Below are 18,320 nucleotides of genomic sequence, written 5' to 3' on the forward strand. Positions count from 1 at the left end.
ATGGTCCAGGTAAATTCAAGGTCAGGGTGGAATGTGTTGGTGAAGTTAATGAATTGCTCAACCTCCTCGCGGGAGCACGAGGTGGCGCCAATGCAGTCATCAATGTAGCGGAGGAAGAGGTGGGAAGTGGTGCCGGTGTAATTACGGAAGATCAACTGCTCTACGTAGCCAACAAAGAGACAGGCATAGCTGGGGCCCATACGTTTTTACCTCGCAGACTCGATTGGCCTATCTCTATCCTTTTCCTCCTACTTACTGTGCTATCAACAACTATTATGTTGCCTTTGAGGCCACTACTTCCTTCGTGAATATTTATTCACAAAAGGTGCCGAGAATAATTTGCAAACAATAAGAATCAAAACAGTTTGATGTCATATTTTGATAATTTGTATTTGTTTAGGATTTGATGTACACAATTAGATGCTAAAAATTGACACTTTGCAAAACAGGCATCGATCTGGAGAGTTAGCCTCCTGATTTCAATGAGCGTTTGGCACACAAAAGATGATAGTTGCATTCTCAATGCGTGGTTATAATTTGAAATCAATTCGTAATTTGTCTGTAAACACTGAAACACAATTTGCAATTCCCTTCCAGGAGGTTGTCATTTCTTGTGATATAGAGCATGGATGCTACTTGTCCCGAAGCCACGAGCTCCTTCACGTTTAGAGTACGTCCAGGTATTTTCCAACATATCATTGGAAATAATGGGGGGTAAAGTATGCAGTAAACTATAGAAAGCTGCACGTGGATATTGTTTCCTCTGCAGTTGGCATGAATGCATGGTGAAAAAGCGTGCCTGGATTCGCTTGCACAGATAATTTTCGAAAAAAAAGCTAAAAGGAGGGATGGGCTCAGCAGAGATTACCAAAGTATCCATATACTGGATAGAGCAGAGAGATTGTGAAAACTATCAGGAATCTAACTACAATAGACAAGGGGACAATGCTGAGAGGGTGCGCTTAATGCAGGACTTAGGGCACACAATATACAAAATAACCTAAGTAAGCTTGTAACACAGGGGTTGGAATTGGCGAGTAGGATTTTATGGGTATCACATACAGTTGGTTACAAGGGGATCAGTGCTGAGCACGAAGGATCCAAAGATATTGGAAGGGCAGACACATGGGCAGAGTGGCAGGGTTGGCTTCGTTGTAAGAAATGAATTTAAATCAAGAACTAGAATTGATTGTGGGTTCGGAAGCGTTGAATGTGTTTGGGTAGAGATGAGAAACAACAAAAGGAAAGAGGCCCTAATGGAGTGAATGGACAGGCCGTCCGCGGAGCTGAAAATAAATCTGAAAATGGAGAAGGCATGTAAGAAAGGCACAATTACAACAACAGTGACTGATTTCAGTGTGCAGTTCGGAGCGGGAAAGATACATTGGCCACGAAACCCAAGGAACTGAATCCTTGAATATCTAGGAGTTGTTGCTTTTAGAGCACCTTGTGGTAGATCCCATTTTCTACAGATAATTCTGGATTTGGCGGTACACAATAAGGCCTGAATAGCGAACTTAAGTTGAAGGCAATCCTATTGGATAGTGACTATACTATCAGAAATGTTGTGTGATTTTTAACTTTATACTATCAGAAAAATCATCTTGCAGATTGAGGGAGAGTTGCTTGAATTAGGCGTAACGGATTTAGAAGGCGCTTACAACACATACACAACATCCTTACCATTGTAAAGTTCACCAAAGAGAAAGAGAATAATAAAAGCCTTCACTTCCTCGACGTCACATTAGAACAAGAAGACAAACGAAAACTGCAGACCAGCGCTCACAGGAAAACCACACAACTGAATATACACTCAACTGCAGGAGAAACCATCCAAAAGTGTAGCTGCATCAGGACATTAGTTAAAAAAGGCACAACACACTGCAGCACGCAGAACCTCCAAGAAGTCGAGGAAAAACACCTACACAACGTATTCAGGCACAAGTACCCAATAAGTGCAGCCCACCGATTCGTACACAACAGACCTACACAAGAAGACACAACGTACCCAGAGACTCTAGCCACAATGCCATACATTACATACATCTTGAAGATGACGACCAGACTACCCCAGTCCCGAGGCATCAGGATATTGCACAAATCTACTACCACACTGACACAGCTGCTAATGAAGTTAACAAACCCTGTACCAACAAGCAGCAGAATTATTGTCATTATCAAATACCTTGCAAGGTCTGCACAAAACATTACATTGGATAGACGAGCAGGAAACTAGCCACCAGGATCCATGAGCACCAACCTGCTGCCATGACCAGCTATCACCAGGGTTCATACACACAGACGAAGAGCGTCACCAGCTTGACTGTGACAATTCATACTTCTTGGGACAGACTAAACAATGACATCCACGGGAATTCCTAGAGGCCTGGGATTCAAACTGGAAGTCCATTAGCAAACGTATCTGCTTCCACCCATTTATCAACCTCACAGAAAAAGAACTGAAAGTGATACCATTCAACACAACACACCAAGACTCATAAATCGCAAGCGGGACAGCACACCAGCACGTCATCGGAGGCTCACTGATGATGTGACCTAGCGTGGAGATGAAACGTCTGAGAACAAATCTGCAGCTCAAGGAACAAACATGCAACCCAAATAAAAAAAAAGAAAACTAACGGGGGTTGGTGCAAGTCACTGGCATGGACAGATTGCCTGGCCCGTAGAAAACAGAGATTGGAGATAAAGGGGTAGCTATCGGAATGACAGCCGATATCTCGTGGAGGTCTACAGGGTTCAATGTTTGGACCACAAACAATCACTTTATATTTTAATAATCTGGATGAAGAAACTGAGAGCACTTGTTGCAAAGTTAGCATACAACACAGATAGGTCGTGGATCAAGGGGCAGCACGGTAGCTCAGTGGTTAGCATTGCTGTCTCACAATTCCAGTATTGGGCGACTGTTTGTGTGGAGTTTGCACGTTCTCCCTGTGTCAGCGTGGGTTTCCTCCGGATGTTCCGGTTTCCTCCCATAATCCAAAGATGTGCAGGTCAGTTGATTTGGCCATGCTAAATTGCCCATAGTGCCAGCGGTGAATATAATGTAGGGGAATGGGTCTGGGTGGGTTACCCTTCGAAATGTCAGTGTAGACTTGTTGGGCCGAAGGGCCTGTTTCCATACTGTAGATAATCTAATCTTATGTTGGCGAGCTGAGAAAGATACATGAGGATTCCAGCAGGATCGCACAGTGAACAAAGAAATTACAGCTGGAACATAACGTTGGAAATGTGGGGTTATGCACTTTGATTTGAAGAATAAAGGCATGCACTGCACTCTAAAATCTTTGGACATCTGAAGCATAAACAGGCATCGGTGCAGTAGTTTAGGATTCTCCTCAAAGGAACGTGAAATTTCAGTTGTCAGGAAGACGAATTCAACGTTTGCATTGATTTGAAGAGGGCTGGAACACAATAACTGGGACGTAGTACAGACGCTGTATAGTGCTCAGGTCAGACCGTATTTGGAATATTGTGAATACTTTTGAGTTCTGTATCGCAGGAAGTATGTGATGGCCTTGGAAGAAGTCCCGATGTGGAGTACAAGAATGATCTCAGGGATAAGAGCCTTGTCACACTAACTAATGTTTGAAGAATCTAGGTATGTAATCGATGGAGATTAGAAGAATGAGATGGAATCTACCTTAAACTTACAGAATATTGAGAGGTCAAGTCCGAGTATTTTTCGAGAGGACTTTCTGATAGTAGGAAGGATTAGGAACTGAGGGCACAACATTTGAGTAAACGGGAGATGTTTCAGAAATGAGCTGAGGGGGAATCTATTCACCCAGAATAGGTGGTGAATGTATGGACCTCATTGTTGTAGAACGCTGTGCAGGCCAGGTCACAAGTCTCTTTACATCAGAGATAAATATGAAGAGCCGAATCATGTCGTGGTGCTTTTTTCTATCACACTATTAAGAGAGTACCTCAAAGTGGCGATTGAGACGGAATTGAAGAGAGTATTGCACAAACTTTCAATCACAAAATGGCTGCGCTTTTTCCCGTCTATTACAACTTTTATTTTCTGCCACAAAAGTGAAAAATAAACTAGCGTAATATTATTCAGCACGCGTTTTCCTCACCAGGGTAAATATTGCAATGACAAAAAAGTACAATTCGGTAATTGATTGGATTTCCCACACCTTTCCTAATTTATTAACGTGACAAATATTTTCCAAAGATTCTTTGCTGCATTCTTCAACTATATTCTGAGTTTATCTGTGTCTCAGCATAAATACATGTGTTGGTGCAACAGCGATGGAATTGAAGTATGCTTCCCCTTTCTTGCTGAATGGATCTTGAATCATTGAAATTGGAACCTGAGAAATAAGTTTCGTTCATAATTTTCACAGAGAGAAAATCCACCACATATCTGATCCACAACAGGATGGTGAAGAGTAAAACAATGGACTTTCGCCAGCTCTCCCCCTCAGGATAACTGGGATTTTCTCCACTGCTCATGCTTGCTCGTAGTCGCCTCCGGGCTAGATTGGCTGCTAGAATGTATTTGACGGTCAGTGCATTGAGCAGTAATATGAGGAGAAAAGGTTGAACCGGATTTAAAACACGTGCCAAGCCATCATAGGTTGTCCATGCCAATTAAGTAGAGAATTTTGATTTTATGTTACAAAACCATGGCATCGTGTTAATTATAATAGTGGTTCTTAGATAAACTACCAGAGGATAACTTTTTTAACGACTCAAGAAATCGACTATTCCTATGACGACAGCCGCTGTTTTCTCTGTGTAATGTTGTGTTTTCAGATTCCAACAGCAACTGGTGAGGAATCAATCAAAGGCGAAAGCAACTGTTAACCAGGCAGAACTTTCTACGGCTGCAGAGATGGTCAGAGTGCTGACTGCAAATACTGGAGTAATAGATATATAAGTAACTAGGAAATAAATACCAGTAATCCAATTGAAGATCACAGCACTGATAACTATCAAGAGATCCGTCACTGCCATAGACACCAGATATCGAGTGATGCATCCAAAGACACCACATCTTCCTGGGTGAAGATCACGATCACCGTAACATTTACGTAAAGGGACAAAGAAAAACTACTCAACTAACCAGACACAGAATTGTGCAAAGTTTGACATGTTGGCATTACTTCCGAAAGGAAACAATAGCATTATTTTTGATTCTTCGGTGACAACTCCATCTCGCCAATAAAACTGCCAACTAACATTTACGTAGCACCTTTAATATAATTCTCATAAGATGATTCAAATAATGGTTACAGGGCAAATGTCGACGCTGACATACAGAAGGCAGCTAGAGTATTTGAAAAGAACAACATTCACACGTCAGCTGACATACATTCTTCAAGTAAACTACAAGTAGACTTGGAAAAAACTTAAAATAATACTGGCGTCAAATCTAATATCACCTGATGGTAATTAATATAGCTGTATGAGTGCTTAGACTTAGACAGACATAAAGATTCCACTCCGAGGGTGTGGACTGAAATAGAGGGAAAGGTGAAGTCATCACAATTCCAGAGGATCGTCGGGCTGATTACTTGGAGAGATAACTGTTGGTGGTACTGTTGACTATGCCTTCCATAACTTTCAGAAATCATGCAAGAGGTAGTTGATTTGATTGCATTTATCTTGAGTTTTAAGAACAGACTAATTCTAACAACCTTTGCATATTCGTATTTTGTATTCAGCTCTTTTGAATGGCAAGTAACATTCGTGTAACACACATGCACGACAGTGCAAATCTGCAACAACTGATAAACCATTCATAATCCTATAATTTTTAATCGTTAGCATTGCTGAACTCCCCAGCTATCAAAATGCTGGTAGTATCAAATGACTGAATCTGAATTTGACGAGCAATATTAATACTGTAGATAAAAGAGATAGTTTACAAGACATGAAGTTTAATCTGCAACAGAGAGAGCGGCGAATAACAGAATTAATGACTGTCCAAAACCCCAAGGCCTACCCATGAGCTTCAATAAACAATTCAAGATTGTGATGCAATACGTCCGACTTGCCTACTGAATGCAGACTCCACATCATCTGGGGCAGACCATCTCGTATGATGGGCATCATTTGCAAAAGATATCATTCCTTCCAATTCAAATGCAAGACAGAATTTGCTACCGGCTGGAAGCACAATATTATGTAGGAAAGTATCATTTTGTTTTCTTTTGGGACAAATTCTGGTCAGCTGCCACAGGTAAGAAGTGACATGAAACCCCACCATTGTGCAGATTTTCAAGTTAATGTCCATTATCTCTTTCTATTATCGTCAGTACCACCGCAAGCTTATTGAACGTTGCGTTGAATAGTTTTAGCAATAAGATCTTCAATTGCAGTTGTCTATTTGGACAGAGGCCGAGCAGGCCTGGATTTATGAACAGATGTAATCAACATCAAATGCCGAGCGCAGGTTGCCATCAGGGAATTGGGCACGTTTAACTTTTTCACTTCGTTAATACATTATTACTTTTCTGAAAGTATTCCATGATCCAACTTATATCATGGAATCTCTCTCTCTCTGTGTCTCCTCCTCTTATCTGTCTGTCTGTCTATCTATCTATCTATCTATCTATCTATCTATCTATCTATCTATCTGTCTGTCTATCTGTCTCGCACATCACACACTTGCTTCCCTACCTCATGAGACTTGGGTTCCACTCATACCTTCATTGAACAGGTAGATTATAAAATTTCTGACTTCGACAAAGCATGAGTTAGGTATAAACAGAATATGAAACAATGCGATTCAAGTAGGAAACATGCTGTTGCAGGCAATCAGTGACCAACCTTGACATATTGTTCCTGACAGTATTTCCAATTATGGATGTTTATACAATTGTTTTCCAGTGATTTCACCCTTGCATCAAAAAATGAAAACTTCTAGGTGCAGGCAATGTACAGACTGCGAATCTTTAAGAAAACGGAATGCCATAACTTTTAGGCATTTCTAGTCTTGAACAAGTATGAAAAATTGAGAAGTGATTTAATTGAATCAGATTCAATTGTCAAGTGGTACTTCAGGATAGAGGCCGTGGACGCTTGGTAGCTTGACAATTTGTTTTTCACAATAACTGAATCATTCTTTTTTCGGTGTATATTGGGATTGTTGCATGACGGTGGATGATCATCTATGATCCTGTTGAATTATGGAAAACGCTCGAAACTTTGATTGATCTCGAATGTTCGTAGTTCTTATGTTCATAGAAAATTAACTGTGAATTTTTAACTGCCTGATGGAAAGGTCAGCTGTAAATTGCACCAATCTGAAATGCTTGAGCTGACTGGACATTTTTTTTAATGGAAACATGGACCCAGGAGGCGAATTCAAAGAAATAATGTAAATTATGATCGGGTAAATGTGCTTTTGAGATTACTCAGAACAACTCGGAACCACTCGCTGAACAGAGCTTACAATGAAGAACATTTCTACACAGTGTTACATTACGACAGTGAACCTTCCATTTATTAAAGCAAACACCCAAGAAAAGCCCACCTCGTCTCATAACTTGTTAAAATGTGAGTGACAGATAACCACTAAATTCCACTAATTGAAGAAAATATAATGCATGTGTTCTTTAACTCTAAAAGTAAATATTTAACTACAAATTTTCATAACTCAAAGCACCCTTTTCACTTAACTGGTAAAAACCAGCCTCCAAGTCCATGACAGTTTGCTGTTTCAATAAGATACTCATGAAAATTATTTAAACTTGATTTCAAAACCACCCAGCGGCTGTCGTCTTCTTTGTCTATCTTCTTCTGGCTCAAGATCTCCCTAGGTCGTCTTCTTGCTCTTTTTATAGCGAAAATGTTTCATATGAAAAAGTACTTTTCGCAGTGAGTGTTTCCAAATTTCTTGTATCTGGGTTGATGGCAGTTGCTGTAACTGATTTTCAAATGTCTGCCTTTTTACATCTTCTACAACGGACCATCTTATTGTTTAGATGTTGGAAAAATAATAAATTCAAACACGGTTGGATTTTAATGTTCTGCAGATCAATTCGAATTGTTGTCAAAACAGCAATCAACTCAGGTGTCTATTCTCAGTAAAATGTTCCATATTTTCTATTTTCCAGGACACGCGCAGACAGCTGGTTGTTATATACACAGGTAATTGTAAGTTCTCAAGTCAGTATAGCATTCACTCGCTCTTTAAGGTACAATTAATGCTTTCAAATTAATAAAAACGGAACTGCATGAACACGTAACTCTCATTAAAATTTGGCATGACTGGAGAAGACAAAATGAAAGACAAAGAAAAGAGTAGGAGGCACAGGTCCCCAAAGGCAATAATTTACTGTATATATATCGTGATAAGTTCGAGTGGGGAAGAAATATATGCATCCTAGTTATGGATCAAATAAACTGTACCAAATTAACAGATTGATTTTAATGCAAAATTCGGACACAAGTACGCTCAGTGAACAAGGGAGAGAATCAGCCAATGGGTTGTTGGGAATTGAAATTATCAGAGATGCAGAAGAGGCACTTCTCAGTGAAATGAGCAACAGTAATACCACAGCGGAATCTGCACAAACGGAAATCTACGAACTGTTCAGAGCCTTAAAGACATGTTCTCACGCTGCTCAAACCACAAGCACTATGACGTAGGTGTCGGTAGAATATGAAACTTCATGTGAAACTTGAAGCAAATGTAAAACCAAAAAAAAAATTATTACCTCTTGCTGCACGGAAACAGTGAAATGGAATGCAAAGCAAGCAGAAGCTCTTGTGATGTGTTCAATTCACAGAGAAGCTTTATGTTTCAGGAGTAATGATCGTTGTCACTAAACCTGTACTTTCTACTGCATTTTACTATGTGCAGTGCTGGAACGCAAATATGTTACTTGCACAATTATACGTTTGGGAAGTTGTTGTCTTATTGGTCTTCGAGTATTTCTTTAGGTTTTTTCATTTTTACAAGGAAAATAGAAAAAGAAATTTCTTATCGTAGAATGAACTACATGGCAGAATTTTATTCATGCATGTTCCCACTCCAGCAACGTACAATCTAATTACTTCTGGTCCTTTGCTGCTCCCTCATATATTCACGTACTTAGCCATCTTCATCATTCGTTAAATTACAGTTTGAAAGATATTGTTGAATCTACAAACACCTATGTAAAAATTAAAAGTCTTTTTTTTCTGACTGAATCATGTCACACGGTGATCTGGTGTTTGTAAGTCTGATAATTATCACGAATACAGAATGAATCCAGAGATAAATAGGTTTCTTCTATAAAATGGGAAGAAGCACATTCACAATATAAAAATAACCTGTAGGTTCAGTTTGTTCAGCTTTATCTGTGCTTTTTATCAATGCCTACGTAACCACAAACATGTTCGGGTTTTTGTACAGCTCTTTCCTTCCTATTCATCACTGTGTCTGTAATCTTCTCCCTATTCAGCTTTTTATACTGTTCTCTCACTACTATGCATTTTTGTGTCTGTTATCCTCATCCTGTTCAGGTTTTTGCACAACTCTCTCCTTCTCTGTATCACTGTGTCTGTTATGCTACCGTGTTAAGATTTTGTACAGCTCGCCCCGTCCTTTGTTTCACTGTGCGGGCTAAGCGCCGACTCAGTGCACAGTAATACACGGCGGAGTCACCCATTTGCATTTTAGAGATCTTTAGCTGAACGATTTTTGTTGCAGAATTGATGGAAGCGGACAGTTTTTCCCCTGAAACAGCATTTTGATTCTCCTCTCCTGAAGTGTGTCTCTGAAGCAGGTGTTTCAGAGCTTGACCAGTTGCCTGACTGTACCAATAAACTGTGTAATGACAGGACCCTGAATATTCGCAGCTTAAAGTAACAGTTTCGCCAGCAGTGGAGGTTTGTGAAGGTGGACTGTGGGACACCAGAGAACTGGAATCTATGGAAGTAAATGAGAAGTTTCTTTAATTACCATTATCAAGAAAACATCTCATTGGTGAGCATAGCTCTGCTATTAAAGCATTTTTTTCTTTTGCAGCAAGTACGATACTATAATTAAAATCAAACTGAAACAGCGGGGAGATATCGATTTTTTTGGAAAATAGAATGCAAGTTGTTCCGCTCGGGAGTACATGACAGAATGACTCAAGAGTAACACTCAAACTGAAATTAGGAGAAAAAAAAATTGAAGGATTGAATAATTCCAAGAACACGGGGAAATGACCTAGGAATGTTTACAATTTGAAAGTAACTTGTAAGAATCTGCAGGAAGAAGATGGAAAGTATAATGAGATTCTGCTCTTTTTAATTCCTTGATTTCAATTGAAAACTGAGCATAACACACATATCAGAAATATTTTATGAGTTAATTCTCCTTTTCACTGAAGCAATTACTTTCAAAAGTAGTTGACTGAGAGAAAACCCGCAGTGTGTGTTTGTGTTTGAGATCTGGAACTCTGCTGTCCAAATCAGAGCTCATTGCCCGTTCCTAATAACGCATAAGTAGCTGGTTGTGAGGTGCCTCTCAAACTGCTGCATTTATTGATTGCAAGCGCAATCAAAAGGCAGTTAAGGAATGATTTCCAGGATATGACTGATTGACAATAAAAGAAGAAATCATATTTTTAAGTCAGGCTGGTGTTGGAACTTGCAGTTAGTAGTTCTCCCATGCATCTACTATCTTTGTGATACCACAGTCCACAGAAAGATTCAATTGAGTGTGGCTTGTTCCAATCTGACAGAGGTCGAATAGAATAACAAATAGACCCATCACAGAACAGAGGAAGGCCATTTGACACGACATGCATGTGTTAAGTCTCGGCAAGAGAATGTCGTATGTGTGAATGAAATAAATTCTTGCACAGCTCCACTATAAATTCTCTGCTTTTATAAACTACGCCATGACGAATAAAAACAATTGTCATTAGTTCTTTATGAACCACCCTTTTCACTGATCTTTGCCTTAGGGACCTCTGGACAAGCATCCCCAGATACTTCCCTCATGTCACTTGTGCCCGCAGTCCATAAAGAATACCTTACCTTGTTCCTTCTTCCAAAGTACATCAAGTTCCATACTCTCTCTCTCTCTCTCTCTCTCTCTCTCTATTTGGAAGGAACATAGGCGTTGCTGGCTTGGTTTATATTTGCTGCCCATCCCTCATTCCCCAGAAGGCAGCTCAATCTCATTGCTGCGAGTATAGAGTTACATGTTGTGTAGACCAGTTAAGGGCAGCAGATATTTTTCCCTAAAGGGCATTTTCAGGTTTAGTTTCGATTTGCCACTGACTTCTCAATGTGACCAATCGATTTATAACTTCCTGAAACTTAAGTCCTTATGCTTCACTGTTCGGCACTCAGAACTGATCCAAAAGACCATAAAACCATAAGACATTGGAGCAGAAATTAGGGTATTCAGCACATTGAATCTGCCCCGACAATCATTCATTCCTGATAAGTTTCTGAAACCCATTCTCCCGCTCTCTTCCAATAATTATTGATCTTCTTTATACTCAGCAACCTATATAACTCTCTCTTAATTATTCCCAATGACCTGTCCTCCACAGCATTCTCTGGCAATGCATTGCATAGATTCAACACTATCTGGCTAAAGAACTTTCTCCTTACCTCATTTCCAAAAGCAATTCCCTTTACTCTAAGGCTATGCCCTCGTGTCCTCGTCTCTCCAAACAACGGAAACATCTTCCCAACATCAAGCCTGTTCAGGCCATTCAGTACTTTGTATCTTTCAATTAGGTCTCTGCTCATCACTCTAAACTCAATCGAGTATCAACCCAGAGTCTTCAAAATGTTCCTCAAATGTTAAACGTTTCATTCCTAGGAATAGTATCGTAAACCTACTCTGATCACGCTCCAGGCCCAGTAAATCTGTCCTGAGATATGGGGTCCACAACTGCACACAATACTCCAAATGTGGTCAGACCAGTGCCTCTGGAGTACATCTCTGCATTTTTATTATTCAAGTGCTCTTAAAATAAATACCATTATTGCATTTGCCATCCTAACTACTGCCTCAAACTGCGAGATTGCATTGAGTCAATCCTGGACTAGGAATCACAAGTCATTTTGCATTTCTCATGATATGCCATTGGACACCCAGCCTCAAGTCACACAAGCAATCTCCCAGCACTCAGCAAATATGGACACAAAATGCAAAGCTATTCCAGATGCCATGTTCATTTCGCATTGTTTGTCAGTGTCCCGTGTTGCAATCTTTCAAACGATTTTCTGAAATCCATATCAACTCCATCAAGTACAATTTACAATTCTACGTTCCCTGTCACCTCTTCATAACAGTCAATCTCTTTGAAATGACCGGCCTCAGTCAAAACCATGTTAGCTATTCCTGAAACAAAAACTTGCCTCTCTGAGTAGAATGTATTTCTGTCATTCAGAGTACTTTTCATAGTGGCACTCAACACTCTGCTACTCCCTGGTATAGCCAAACCATATTTCTTGAAAATTTGGGATGACACTGGCTGTACTCTAGTCCTCTAGTGCCTGTTCTGTGACCAGAATGAAAGTACAAGTTATGGTCATTACTCTTTGATTTTCTTCCTCATTTCCCAATGCAGACTGGGATACAATTCACCCGGACCTTGGATTTCCTCTCTGACTTCACACATTGAAATGTCATTTGTCTCAAAAATAAACTGAGTGTAAGCATTAATTCAGACAGTCTGTAACAGGAGTCAGTTCGAGTCATTTACCTGCTGTGACAGTCACCACGGTCCCAGGTCCATCCACAGTATCGTATTTCCAACACAGTGACAACTCTCTCAGTCAACCCAGAACAATAACTATTGGAAGGTTATTCTGACAGCCTCATGTTGCAAAACAATCCTCTCTGCCTCTAATTATTCAAAGGGTTTCGATTATTTAATAATACTCCATATTTGTTTCATTCTGTTGATTCGAACAGTAATTTATGGTACTCTGGGATCTTAGCAAGGTGACCCAGAAACAAGCATCACAGATGAACACTTGATGAAAATGGAGAAAACGGCCGCAAAAAGAAAATAGATGAAGGAAACTCTGAGGATTTTTTTCACCAAGGTCACCAAATCTAATGAAGCCAATATACAATTGGGAGAGCAAACAATATGCTTTAATTGCACTGTGGTATTTGTTCAAGTCTAATCCGCTGTGGATTCCAATCCCAATACACAGTGTTTCAAGTCAACATTAAAACCTCAGGTATTTTTGAATTATGGGGAAAATAATTAAAAAGTGGAGACTGACAATCAATTTGCAGTTCGTAGCATTCAATCCTAATTTTTGCTTTGGACTCCAAACTGTGTTCATCTTTCCGAACATTCACACATTGAGTTCAATCACAACAAAACAAATCAACATCTGTGAAAACTCAGCTGTTCCAAATTGCAGATGTTATTACCAGTAGAACAGTAGCATTAGAAATTAGAACATGGGGCAGATGGTGCAAGGTAGAAGAAAGTGTTTTGTTATCAACAGAAGAACTGCACTTTTTCATTTGTTTTTGCGAAAATCTCTGTGGGTAGTTTTTGTATTGCACTTTTATTCGGCCGTCACTCTGTGCGTAGTAATAGTAATGTGCTTGACAGTAATATGTGCCAGCGTCTTCAATTCTTATGTCCTGAATCTCCAGTGAAAAAGTCTTTTCTTCTTTAACCATCCGTACAACAAATCTCCCTCCGCTAAAGATCCGCCTCCGCTCTGATCCATCCTGGGTTTCCTTGAGGAGAAATCCATCTTGGAAAAGATAACCCCAGTTGTGACCATAATAAACACACGTGATGCTGAGAGACTGACATTCCGACCTGGTCACTACTGTCGGGGTTTGTGTCACGGACGGACTGAAAGCACCTGGAAATTAATCAAAGGGAAATTAGAAAATAATTTGACAAATAAAATCAACAAACGTTGCTAACCGAGCGTCTATGTCAGCAAAAGGCATGGTCATGGGCAACATTACATTGATTGAAAGTAATGTCGGTTAATCTCATCGGTACTCACCGGGTAGCCAGATACAGAGGATGAAAATAATAAAGATTTCCATGTTTCAGCCGCCTCGAGCTGATGGTTTGTATGACGGTCGGTGAACTCTGCAGCCCAGAACTATACAGGGAGACTAAATCTCGGATTTGGGCTGAAACGCACAGAAGATTCGAATAGATCTCCAGAGGAACCTTTGGTGAAATTGTTGATGAGATGCGCAGTTATCAGTGTCAAATGATGTATTGTGTAAATACTGAAAGGTTTAAAAAGGGATTATGCAGCATTCTGTGAAACCAAAATGAATATGGCTCCCATTTTAGTCTGATGTACACGGCACTGGAGAGGGGCTTGCTGAATGAGTGAATGCAGCCACCTTAATTTCCACTACACGATCGAGACCAGAGAACAATTCTGATCCTTTTATGGGTGGGGTGTGATCCGAAAGTCGACCCATCAGCTCAGTGATTGGTCAATCCACAGGCAAATGGAAACAAAATGCATAGAAAATAAACTCCCTCTGTCGTGTTAGCCGATCCTGTATCCTTCTCTCATGCAGATGGAATTTGACACGTAGTTTTCATTGAGTATTGACTGATTTCGACCTCCTCATCATACGCACTTTTCAGCTGCAGTGACAGAACATAAAGTGGAAACTGGGGAAGGACACGAATATTTTGGTTAGCTGTTTTACATTATTTTTGTTTGACTAAGCTTTGCCTCGGCTTTATAGCATTGGAGTCTATATCATACTTTTGTTCTCACTCCATTAAAGTAGACGTTGGCATCTTTCGAGAAATTATTACTTTACATGACAACACCGCTCGTTACATTACAACATTGGGCCTTGTCACATGGGCACTGCATTATGCTTTGTCCATCTTTGCATTAAACTAGTTGCAAAATGTTGCATTTGACTATGTTTGACCTAATATCACACTAAGTTCGATCTCAATTGCTATGGTAATATCATTTTGCATTCCATAATACACAAACTGCTGTTCTGATTGCAGTTGGTTCTGCCTCAGAAATTGTTGTAATAGAGCATTGTCACTTTACACTCCATTGATCATGTCTCCGTTTTCTATTTTGCTGTTTTAATTGATTTAATTTTTGATAGTAATTCCTCTCCATGACTTCATCCTTATTTATGCATGAAACAATTATTCCTTCGCAGTAAACCTCGAGTTCATTCTCGAATGTTTCAGCATAATGTCTGCCAATGTAATCTGGCAACACAAACGAAAGGGTTTACAGATCCCACTTGATGCAGATTTGACGTACAACCATAGCAGTCATGTACTTATTGAATGGTGGAACTGACATATGTGCAAACCCCACAATCACACAACCATAAAAGTGATAAAATCTACTTATATCTGCCTCCATTGTAAATGTATTGCTTTTCTTCCAGATAATGGCTGCAAGTACAGATCAGCTCATGGGTGTTCTTTATTAGAGTTTAATTGATCATCAGAAATAGTGAGCTTCAGCCGATATGATCGATTCCACAGCATATATGTTATGTATGAATGCACTGCAAAAGCATTTTGGGTCCTGACAACATTCCAGCAACATTCCAAGACAGAAGAATTGTGCTAATAAATATGCAGGCATTATGCTAAAAAGCTCGACAATAAAATCCTGGTTTCAAACAAAGTAGCAACTGAGGCCTCATTGTTCATTTTACAAATGTCAATGGCTAATTTTTACGCATGGATTCTGCTGCAGGTCATTCAATTTAAAAAGCTAATAGGTGGGATGTAGGAGGGCACACTTAGGTACGAGCTCCATTGACTGATCTGCCCATCAGCTTTCAGTCAGTTCTGTTAATGTGCGTAATATATGTTAAGATTATAAAAGCAAATCTATGAACTTGTTTTCTGAACATAACATGACTATTCCCCTAGTTAAGCTCACGACGGGGCAGTTCTCAATAATGTGCAGCATTGTTAGTGCCTCTCTTTCAGTGGCCCATGGAATTATCGTTTCACAACGACCACTCCAGCCATGATAGGCCAAGGCCTGCAATGTGTTAGATAGATCTTATCACAAGTAACATAATATTGACAATTTTTTTCTCATATCTGGATCCAACTGAGACTGTTTGTGGAGATTCCCAGGAAGCTTGCTGCAGAAGGAGGGCCAGGATAAATGATAAATAGTACAGAGACTGAAAATGTCTTTCTGGGAAGGATAAGTGAGGTGCTTCATAGATATTATCAACCAGCTTATGGTTCTCACCTATCCCTAATTGTATGGAAAAATGTTCATTGCAATGTCAGGTATGCTGTCAAATGGAGTGTTGTTATGACGTGCCATGCTGCAGTCAATTCTGAGTCAGCATGAGGTCTTTGTGATGATCCACGATAGGAAAGTGCACAGTCTTCTGCTGTTGAGTGCGATCGGCCGAGTTGAGCTGTCCAGAACGTTGAGAAAACAACGCACAACTTTGAACGAGTAAGATTGTTCAATAGGCTAATCCTCGTTTTGACCTTTACAAATGTTATCTTCAGATTTTCTAGGAACGACAAGGGTTTGAATCAATTCCTGATAAGCATGAGGATCTATTTTAATTCTCTCACGGGATTGAGTTCTTGACCAGCACTTGGCCTGACATAAAAAAAGGACCACTTTGGATGTGACCACATTGGATTGAAGCCCAGCTGAAGTCAACGTGCTGCAGGCAATATGAACTCTTGCTGCAATTAACCTTGTATATCTTGGGCAAAGGTAGACTCAATTAAATTATGCATATTCGTTGTATCAGATTTCATGAATGTCATCAAGTGGGATTGTGCTGAACTAAACATGGTCATGATTAATGTAATATTATGGGGAAGCTGCTTTAGATAAAACAGGCCTAGTTTGGGATAATATGGTAATGCATCCATAAATACTGGGCTCATGCGTCCTGAAACTAATTACTTTGAGGAACCTGTCAATAATTTTGGCGTAATCAATTGCCTTGCTAATTGTACTGACTCGAAGTCCTATTGTATTTGGGTATGATCAAACAAACACAACAATTGCCAGGAGTGAGGAGACTTTTTTTCTTCCAAGAATTTTATATTTCGCAGACTATTCAGGAATGAACCCGCCTTCTTTGGTCAAAATTCATGTATCTGTTCTTCTTTTCATTGAGAAACACAAGTGGGCAATTGTACAATCTCCGGCTTTTTTGTGTTCGAACTGTGTCTTAACCCGTGAAATCAAATCCATTCCTTCCTATGCTTCAACGGTTACTTAGTCGCTCGCTTCCTCAAACGTCTCCCTCATTTCCCCCAAAATATTTGTATCCCAGATCAGTACATCATTCGGCCTTTGAATACAACATTATCAGTCCAATCGCATCCTCTCCACATGCCTGCAAAGAAAAATGGGCTATATTCCAAGACAACATTAGTTGTCACTGGGAGACACCATAAATTGCTTATGTCTGCAGGTCATGGAAGCAGCACCACATACCATATGGCATGGTTCCAAATTGCCAAATAGGCCATCAGGCAATTCATATTGGAATACAATTTTCACTAAATCGTGTTATTTTTCTTAATTTAGGGTGTAGATTTGCTGGCTGAGCTGTAGGTTTTATATCCAGACGTTTCATTAACTGGCGAGGTAATATCATCAGTGGCGAACTCCAAGTGAAGTGAAGCTGTTGTCTCCTGCTTTCTATTTATATCTTTCTCCTGGATGGGGTTCCTGGGGTGTGTGGTGATGTCATTTCCTTTTCGTTTTCTGAGGGGCTGATAGATGGCATCTAGATCTATATGTTTGTTTATGGCGTTGTTGTTGGAGTGCCAGGCCTCTAGGAATTCTCTGGCATGCCTTTGCTTAGCCTGTCCCAGGATAGATGTGTTGTCCCAGTCGAAATGGTGGCTTTTTTCATCCGCGTGTAGGGCTACGAGGGAGAGCGGGTCGTGTCTTTTTGTGGCTAGCTGGTGTTTTGTGGCTACGCCACTGATAATGTTACCTAGCCAGGTAATGAAACTTCTGGATATCAAGCCTACAGCTCAGCGAGCAAACCTACACCCTAAATCTCAATCTGAGCTACAAAACGTGCGTTTTTCTTAATGTAATTTGGCATAAATCAGTCTAACCAAATTGTACAATTTGCATTAAGTCATACCACCACATTGCAACTGGAAAACCAGTGCTGCCGACATCATCATGTATCTGAAATAGTTGGTGCTCAATTCTCCCATACACCAATGTATCGCGGCTGACATCACTGTTGTCTATCCATCCAACACTTGCCATCAATTTCCTCATTCCAATTGCCACCTCCCTGACAATCTGGTTCTGACCCACTGTTACCTCCTTCCCTCTCATCACCCTGTTTGCTTGCACATGGACCGAGACAGCTGGGT

At 40.1% G+C, this 18,320-nt stretch overlaps 1 protein-coding gene across 1 annotated transcript; it reads right to left on the reverse strand.

Moving 5' to 3' along the window:
- Positions 1 to 9,530: 9,530 nt before the first annotated feature.
- LOC122543674 (immunoglobulin superfamily member 2-like) lies at positions 9,531 to 14,262 on the reverse strand. Its single transcript, XM_043682482.1, has 4 exons — positions 13,969 to 14,262; positions 13,540 to 13,818; positions 12,684 to 12,740; positions 9,531 to 9,895 (listed from the first exon to the last, which is right to left on the reverse strand). Exons 1-4 carry the CDS (start codon positions 14,009 to 14,011, stop codon positions 9,531 to 9,533), a joined length of 744 nt encoding a protein of 247 aa, XP_043538417.1. The 5' UTR covers positions 14,012 to 14,262.
- Positions 14,263 to 18,320: the final 4,058 nt, after the last annotated feature.

This window comes from Chiloscyllium plagiosum, chromosome 44 (assembly GCF_004010195.1).
Source record: "Chiloscyllium plagiosum isolate BGI_BamShark_2017 chromosome 44, ASM401019v2, whole genome shotgun sequence".
Taxonomy (NCBI): Eukaryota; Metazoa; Chordata; class Chondrichthyes; order Orectolobiformes; family Hemiscylliidae; genus Chiloscyllium; species Chiloscyllium plagiosum.

Bases quoted from the DNA above. Each gene is read 5' to 3' on its own strand.
- LOC122543674 (XM_043682482.1), bottom strand. From the start codon at position 14,011: ATGGAAATCTTTATTATTTTCATCCTCTGTATCTGGCTACCCG. The intron at 12,741-13,539 runs ATTACTACGCAC...GAGAGTTGTCAC, and splicing joins TTACTGTCAAGCACATTACT to TGTGTTGGAAATACGATACT. The intron at 9,896-12,683 runs GTAAATGACTCG...TTACTTCCATAG, and splicing joins CGTGGTGACTGTCACAGCAG to ATTCCAGTTCTCTGGTGTCC.